This window comes from Ochotona princeps, chromosome 7 (assembly GCF_030435755.1).
Source record: "Ochotona princeps isolate mOchPri1 chromosome 7, mOchPri1.hap1, whole genome shotgun sequence".
In the NCBI taxonomy this organism is placed as follows: Eukaryota; Metazoa; Chordata; class Mammalia; order Lagomorpha; family Ochotonidae; genus Ochotona; species Ochotona princeps.
The window spans coordinates 68,550,178-68,557,835 of NC_080838.1; the positions used below are offsets into that span (position 1 = coordinate 68,550,178).

At 46.0% G+C, this 7,658-nt stretch overlaps 1 protein-coding gene across 1 annotated transcript; it reads right to left on the reverse strand.

The window, feature by feature from the left end:
* Positions 1-253: 253 nt before the first annotated feature.
* Positions 254-2,250, reverse strand: LOC101521831 (growth-regulated protein homolog gamma-like). The gene is made up of 4 exons (XM_004596186.3): positions 2,108-2,250; positions 1,888-2,011; positions 1,652-1,735; positions 254-919 (listed from the first exon to the last, which is right to left on the reverse strand). Exons 1-4 carry the CDS (start codon positions 2,208-2,210, stop codon positions 904-906), a joined length of 327 nt encoding a protein of 108 aa, XP_004596243.2. The 5' UTR covers positions 2,211-2,250; the 3' UTR covers positions 254-903.
* Between the last annotated feature and the right edge of the window lie 5,408 nt (positions 2,251-7,658).

A 7,658-nucleotide genomic window follows, 5' to 3' on the forward strand; every position in this document is an offset into this window, starting at 1 on the left:
AGAGCCCATATAGGTTCCCAGCACATGTAAGGTGAGGACTCAGCCAATTGAGTCATCTCACTGGGCCCAAATAGGAATTCTTGTGCTGGAGCTACATAGTCTTGCTGGCTAGTAGTATCTGATGGCAAGACCCATGGACCCATGGTCTGTAATACACTCCTCAACACTTAGCTACTACAGAAAAGCAAATGGTTGAAAAGTATAAGGCAAAACTAAGACTGATATTTTTGTTAAAGCTTTATTTTTAAGTTATTTGTAAAGATACATCAGCACATCAACAAGTCGATTCCAAGACACCAAGAGACATTACAAAGCCAGTGCTAAACAAGGCATTATGCCTTACATGGAAGACATTAGAATGTCCAAGGGATTAAAAAGAACACTGTGGTTCTTAAAGAACTTCAACATCAAAAATGTTGATCACACATTATGAAGGTCTTTTAATAAATAACAGTTGACATTCCTCTAAATAGATGTGCACCTAGGGTCCCCTACTGAACTGTAGCCTGATGTTCTCTGTGTGTGTTTGTAGGAGGCACAGTTTATCCTGAGTCTCTAACATGGCAACCAGCAAAGGTGCGGTTTCATCCCACTCCACCCCTGCACCCCCATGACAAGTTTAACTTTACAAGAGCACTTAAAACTCCCTGATTTCAAGTTAAGTAGTCAAAACTACTAACCTGAACAAAAACAACAGTCTTATAAAATAACAATACAGTGAATTCCCGAACACATTCCTATCTTTAAATATTACAATAAATATTAATATATAAGCTCTGAAAATAAATACATAAATATGTATGTCAATAAACAGAACACTCATAAGAAATAGGCAAACATTAAGTGCAAGGCTCGTGTCCCCAGGTGTCACTCCCGGTCCTCTTGGGCTGTCTTCTGTTCAGGTCAATTGGCATTGCCCCTGTGGTGAGAAAAAAGCTGCTGTTATAAGTAATCAAGAAACCGAAGGCACAATCTCCTCTCCTGCCACAGAGTCCGGTATTCTACAGCTTTCCAAATGCTGCCTTCCCATTCTGTGGCAGCACTTGCTAGGAACCTGGACCATCCCGGCCACGTTAAACAAAACCCTCAGGCTCCAGGATGCTGGCTAGTGAGGAAAAGAGAACCATTGTCAGCAAACACATTGTTACACTGGGTTGAAAAAATACATGTTTGACCCCATTTATGACTTCAGAGGAAAACATACAAGTTCTTATAATTTCCACATTTTATTGAGACTCAAGATGAAGATGAGTGGAGTCTCACCTCAACTCAGGTGGGGTGTCCCTACACAGTCTGCGCTCTTCACTGCAAAAACCCAGAGACCACCCCCAAGTAACACCAGCTGCTCCACTTTTCAGGTCTGAAGTTCAGAAAGAACTGCTGGGAGCACTGTTCCTTCAATAGGCAGGGTGGCACTTAAACACCACTGGCCAAATCCACTTAACCTTCTAGGAATCCACCCTCACTCATTTGAATAGAGGGTATAGAACACTACAAATATCCTTCTGGTCCTAGAGCACATCACTGGTCTCCATGGTAAACTTGATTGTGGAAGGGCTGAATGGTTTCTTAGTCTTGCGGCTACTCTGCCATGTCACTAAGGCGTATTCACGGCAGAAATAAAACATGGAAAAGATGACTCCTTACTCACCTGCTGAGCATCTTCTGCAGGAATTTCTTCACCATGGGAGCCTCAGGGTTGAGACAAACGTCCTGCCCAGACTTGAGAGTGGCTCTGAGGGGAGAAGGGAGGACCACGTGAGGCGGGCGTCCGGCTGGAGCAGGGGCAGGGGCATCGGCCAGGGGCAGGGGCAGCGGCCAGGGCCAGGGGCCAGCGCAGGAGCAGCTGCGGAGGCAGCAGCAGCCAGGGCAAGGGCAGGGACTTACATGACTTCAGTCTGGTCACAGTGCGGACCCGGGGGCGACATCTTCACGCTCTGGATGTTCTTGAAGTGAATTCCCTGTACCATCTGCAAGCACTGGCAGCGCAGTTCGGTGGGCGCGGGCGCTCCTGTGGGAAGCAGAGACTCTGTGAGTGGGGCTGTGCGGGACGGGCACCTCCGCCCCAGTGGCGTCCCACGCGGGGTTGGCTGGAGCGGGGACTCACCTGCTGCGCGCCGGCCGGAGGCCACCAGGAGCAGCAGCAGCAGCAGCGTGGCCCGCAGGAGCCGGGGAGCGCGGGGCGCGGCGGGGAGCGCGGCGTGGGCCATGGAGCTCGGCGGCGGTTCTCGGAGCGGGTCAGCTGCGGGTGTTGTGTTGTGGCCGTGTGGGCTGTGTGTCTCCTGGAGAGGGGAGAAGCCCTTTTATGCGTGGTCGATCGGGGTGGGAAGCGCAGGAGCCCAGTGCTGGGGAAATTCCCGGAGCTCCTGGTGTTTCCCCGGTTTCCGGAAGGAGGACACTGGAGGGGGGAGCGACCCACCAGGGGCTGTGCTCCTCGCCTTGCCCCTAATCCCTAGGAGAGTGAATTGCCGCAGAGAGGGGCCAGTGACCCCCTAGAAGAACAGTTTGAGGAGCTGGAGGAATTGGGTAGGAGGGCACAGCGGAGACCCGCTTTTCCATTTGCTATGGAACGTTAACTGTTCTCTGCTTGAGTATTTGTTTTAGGAACGCGACCATATACTGTTAAGTGCTTTGTCATCTCCCATTGCACAAAAGAAAAGTTGGCTCTTTTTCCTGGAATGTAACAAGCACCAAGATATAATCACTCTGTGTGTCACATCTTTCATTAGGCGGCAGAAGAATATCATTATCAAATGTTGCCTTTGCTGTTGAATTAGGGACAAAGTGTCCTAATTCTAATTTCCGTTCTCTGAGAAATTCCGGAACTTCCAGACCTCGAGGAAGCCTAGCTGGGCTGCACAATTTTTATTCACAAAGGTAAGGCTGTTCAGGCAGAGGAGAGGCTGCGGGCATACTGCATGGAGCTGCGGGGCTAGAGCGCTAACTTTGGCTCCCTGCCCTTAGCTCCAAGTTTGCTGCAAGCCCAGAGAGGCATAGGAAGTGAAAGCAGATGTGTGCATCCTGCCACACCCTTTGCTTAGGGTGCTGCAAGGGCACCCGTTGCCCAGCATCATGCTGTCCACGCGAGCACAGCCTGGCGGATCTCATCCACGTACTGGTCCTTCGGACGTAAATCTGATTTCATGTCCGGATTGAAGGGACTTTTCTGCCTCCAGAGATTTCAGAAACTCCCTAGAAAAACCATCATTGGTCACATTTTTGGCCGTTACTGATTTCTAAACAGACATTTTAAATTGTTGACCCAGGTCCAACGTGATAGCTTAGTGGCTAATATCCTCTCCTTGCATGCACTGGGATACCATATGGGCGCTCACTTGTGTCCCAGTTTCTCTACTTCCTATCCTGCTTTTGGCCTGGACCCTACGCCCACGTGGGAGATCTGGAGAAAGTTCTTGGCTCCTAGCTTCAGATCCGCTTAGCTCTGGCAGTTGCTGGCACTTGAGGAGTGAACCAGCAGATGGTAGATCTTTCCGTTTCTTTTCTCTGTTTATTTGCTCCTCCAATGTAAGTGGATAAATCAGTCTAAAAATAAATAAATAAAAATGAATGGTTGACCTAGGCTCTTGCCACTCAGGAACCCATTTTTTTTTAATAGCCTCAATGTTTTGTGAGATGGCAAGTGCAGTTGGAGGGGGCCAGGTTAGGTGAGGTCCTGGGTGTGAATCTGCCTGAAGTGTGGGGATCTTCATGGGAAGGTTTCTGCTGTCTTCACAGGAGACCTGAGTTGATTTTGTAGTTTTCCTCCTGGACCAGATGAGCTGCTATACCCTGTCCCTCTCTCATAAGTATATATTTTTTAAGTTGTAAAAATTCACTTGAGAGAGAGAGAGAGAGAGAAAGAGAGAGAGAGAGAGAGAGAGAGAGAGAGAGACTCCTCGTCTTTTGATTGCAACTTCCAGGGCTAAGCCAAACTAAAACCAAATGCCTGGAACCTACCCAGGTATCCCACATGGTTGTCAGGAGCACAAATACTGTTGCTTTCCCAGGCACATTAGCAGGGAGCTCGAATGGAACAAGAGCAATTAGGACTGAAAATGATACTTTGATATGGGATACCAGTATCACAGTGCCCCAATGGTCTGTAGGCAACTGCACAGGTTGCCTTGTACCTAGGGAAGTGTTACACTGCTGGGAGAAAAGCAGCCAGTATTCTGGACCTGGTTAATGCCAGCATAGTTGCTTGCTTATTTATTTATTTATTTAGACTTTAATATTTGCTGGAAAAGGGTCAGGCTGAGCTGTGCTGCAGCACCCATGGGTGTGCTTGAGAGAGACGCTTGGGGTATGGGCTGGGCTGTTGGCAGTAGCAGTGGCTGGCAATTGCAAAATTTGGGCTGGATGTGAGTCTGGTGGGGGTTATTCGGAAATGCCCTAACTAAACTGCTATAGCTGCTGGTAAGAGTGAGGCCTGGGGCTGTGGTGGGCTGGCTACTCTGGGCTTCAGCAAAGATGAGTTTGCATGAGATATGTGGCTGAGGAGCAACTGACCAGGCAGCCACATCCACTGGCAAGTGTGTTGGCTGGTGCAAGTGACAAAGTGAACCTGCATTGGCTAGAGCACAAAAGAGACAAGTCTGAGATCACCCCAGGCGAGGGTTCTTGGAGGACTTGCCAGTGATTTCACTGGACTCAAACCCTGGCCACAGGGAGAATCACTGGGTGTGTAGTCTGGCATTGGAGTGCATGTATCGGGACTGGACCTCCTCAGTTATTGATGCCTGTGTGGTGGATAGCAAGCCTAGATGCACATGTGAGATATGACAGCAAGCTCATCTAGACCAGCAGGAGACACCAACTGCCTTGTAGAGGATGAAAAGCAGAAGGGATTGGACAATTCTCCTGGCCAAGCTAGCACCATGTTCCTGAATTTAGATGTACCAAGGTGGACTCTATCAACCAATAGACTTTAGAAAAAAATTCTCAGCCCTGGAGCAATGAAACCAACAATGTTTCAGGGCTATCGAAACCACTCAATTAATATCCTCACAACATTCTCTCCACGTGGGGGTCTTTAAGGAATCCTCAAATGTTCCACATCTCTGGGTGTTGATGTGGTTTGAGATCAAGGAGCAGTGCCCTCCCCCCCTCCATTGAGAACACAGGGGGGAAAAAAAGCAGAAACATTTATCCAAATCATCTTCCTTGGTACCCGAACCTCCCCATCCTAATCAGAGGCTCACATGGGCATGCATTCTTCTCAACGATGTGAACAATATTAAAAAAAAAAATTTTAATTAGAAAGTTTTCAAAAGATCTCATTTTCTTAAAAGAGAATAGAAAATGAAAGATAATCTACAGTTTTCAAATGTATGATCAGCTCCTAAATACTTGAGAATCAGTGTTGCGATTACTGCTGTCATCCTCATTGTTCCAGTATTCTTGGTTGGAAATACTGCACTTTCTTGAAATCAATACGTCAGAAATTTAATACTCATTTAAAAGTGAAAGGTACATTTTGATTTTTGTTTTGATTATGAAGGAATATTTACAAATGTAGAATGAGTATAGAGGGCAGAAAAAAATGATGATTTTTCACTAAGGTTTTAAATCTCAGTTAACTGTATCAAACACTTGCAATTTTTTCTTCAACACCCCTGGAATGCAACACGTCTTGTGTGTTTGTCAGATGCTGAGTGAATGTAAAATGTTACCTGGAGTGACATTTTGATGCAACGTTCCAAGTGCTTACTCATATATAAAGTGCCTTCAGAGTTTGTGGCAATGGATCCAGTTTAGCCCAGTGGTTACCATACCTTCATCACACACCGTAGTACTCACTTTCCATTCCCAGCCCCAGCTCCTGACGTCAGCCTCCTGACAACACAGAGGTGGTGGTGATGGCTCATATAATTGGATTCTTGAAACCTGCATGGAGGAACCTGGACTGAATTTGGCCCCTGGCTCTGATGCTGACCTAGCCCTAGTCACTGGGAACATTTTGAGAGTGAATCAGTAAATCGGAACTCTTTCGGTTTGTATAGATGCTTCTCAAATAAATGTGTTAAAAAAAGATTAAAAATGGTTTGTGGAAAATGCCTATTACGAAAAAACTATGCATGAACTTTTTCTTTTGAAGATTCACTTATTTTTATTGGAAAGGCAGATTTACAAAGAAAAGGAGAGGCAGAAAAATCTCATGTCCTCTAGTTCACTCCCCAAACAGCCACTACGGCCTGAGCTGAGATGACCTGAAGCCAGGAGCCTCTTCCGGATGTTCTAGTGAGTGTAGGATCCAAGGGCCTGGACCACCCTCTGCTGCTTTTCCAGGCCAGTAGCAAGGAGCTGGATCAGAAATGGGGCAGCCAAAACGGAAACCCTGCCCATATGGGATGCCAGCATTTGCAGGTGGAAGATTGGCCTGTTGAACCACTGCAATGGCCCCTATGCATAAATTTCTATATTAATTAATTAATTAATTAATTTTACAAAAAGGGAAAGCATCTTTTAATTCTACTTTCCATGAAGTCTTTGGAATATTTTTTCCAAAAAAATTTATTCATTTTTATTGTACAGTCAGATATACAGAGAGGAGGAGAGACAGAGTGAAAGATCTTCTGTCCGCTGATTTACTCCCCGAGTGGCAACAGTTGGAACTGAGCCAATCCAAAACCAGGAACTAGGAGCTCTTCTGGGTCCCCCCACATGGGCACAGAGTCCCAAGGCTTTGGGCCATCCTCAGCTGCTTTCCTAGGCCACAATCAGGATAGGAAGTGCAGCAGCTGGGACATGAAACAGCAGGGCTGCTGGGACACAAACCAGCACCCATATACTATCCTGGCGCACGCAAGGTGAGGACTTTAGCCACTAGGCTACTGCACAGGGCCCTTGAAATACTTTTGTATGTAAAATCCACTTATTCTTTTTATCTGCCTCATGCATGAATTGCTAGCTTTTTCTCCATGTTACATTTTTCCCAAAGTCAAGAAATTTGATGAAACCTAAAATTTGAGTTCCAGGCATGGGGCTCTATTCACCATACATTAAAAAAAAAAAAAAAGTCTTCTGAAATAACTGAGTGGTCTGAAAGATAAGGTCAGGAGAGTTGCTTGTTTTTAATGTTTGTCATTCTTATGGCTCAACTTTACATCTCCCAAAGCTTAGAAGCAACAGCCTACTGACAAGTCCCTTGTGTTTTATTGCATTAACAGAAGCAATGTCCTTTTGTGCCCTGACAATGACGTACTTGATTTAATAAAAATATTTATCTATCTGCTTCTCCAAGGCGATGTACTTCCCTTCCAAAATCCAGTTAGTAAAAATGAATCTCACAGCCTGGCAGCTTCCTGGAGGAGGAGAGAGTTATTTTATTTGGCTCTTACTTAAGGAGATAAGGATCACAATTATCTGCTGACCCAGTTTGGGCACTTCCTCACCTTTCAGTCCACACTAACAAGAGGCAGTCCATACTTCTACCCTCCTTATAACTTAACCAAACAGAAAGTATTTGCTTTAATGGTGGATCCATTCCAAGGCCTTGGCCTGAGCAAACAGTCAAAATGAAGAGTGAACATAACGTCAGTACCTATACAGCAGTAGCAAGAGCCACACGGGGCCTCTAGAAAGCTCATGTGAAACACATACAATGCTGGATTTAACCTTTTTGTCAAAATAAACATGTTTTAAGGTTGTCATTTAAA

Bases quoted from the DNA above. Each gene is read 5' to 3' on its own strand.
- LOC101521831 (XM_004596186.3), bottom strand. From the start codon at position 2,210: ATGGCCCACGCCGCGCTCCCCGCCGCGCCCCGCGCTCCCCGGCTCCTG. The intron at 2,012-2,107 runs GTGAGTCCCCGC...TGCTTCCCACAG, and splicing joins CTCCGGCCGGCGCGCAGCAG to GAGCGCCCGCGCCCACCGAA. The intron at 1,736-1,887 runs GTAAGTCCCTGC...TTCTCCCCTCAG, and splicing joins TGTGACCAGACTGAAGTCAT to AGCCACTCTCAAGTCTGGGC.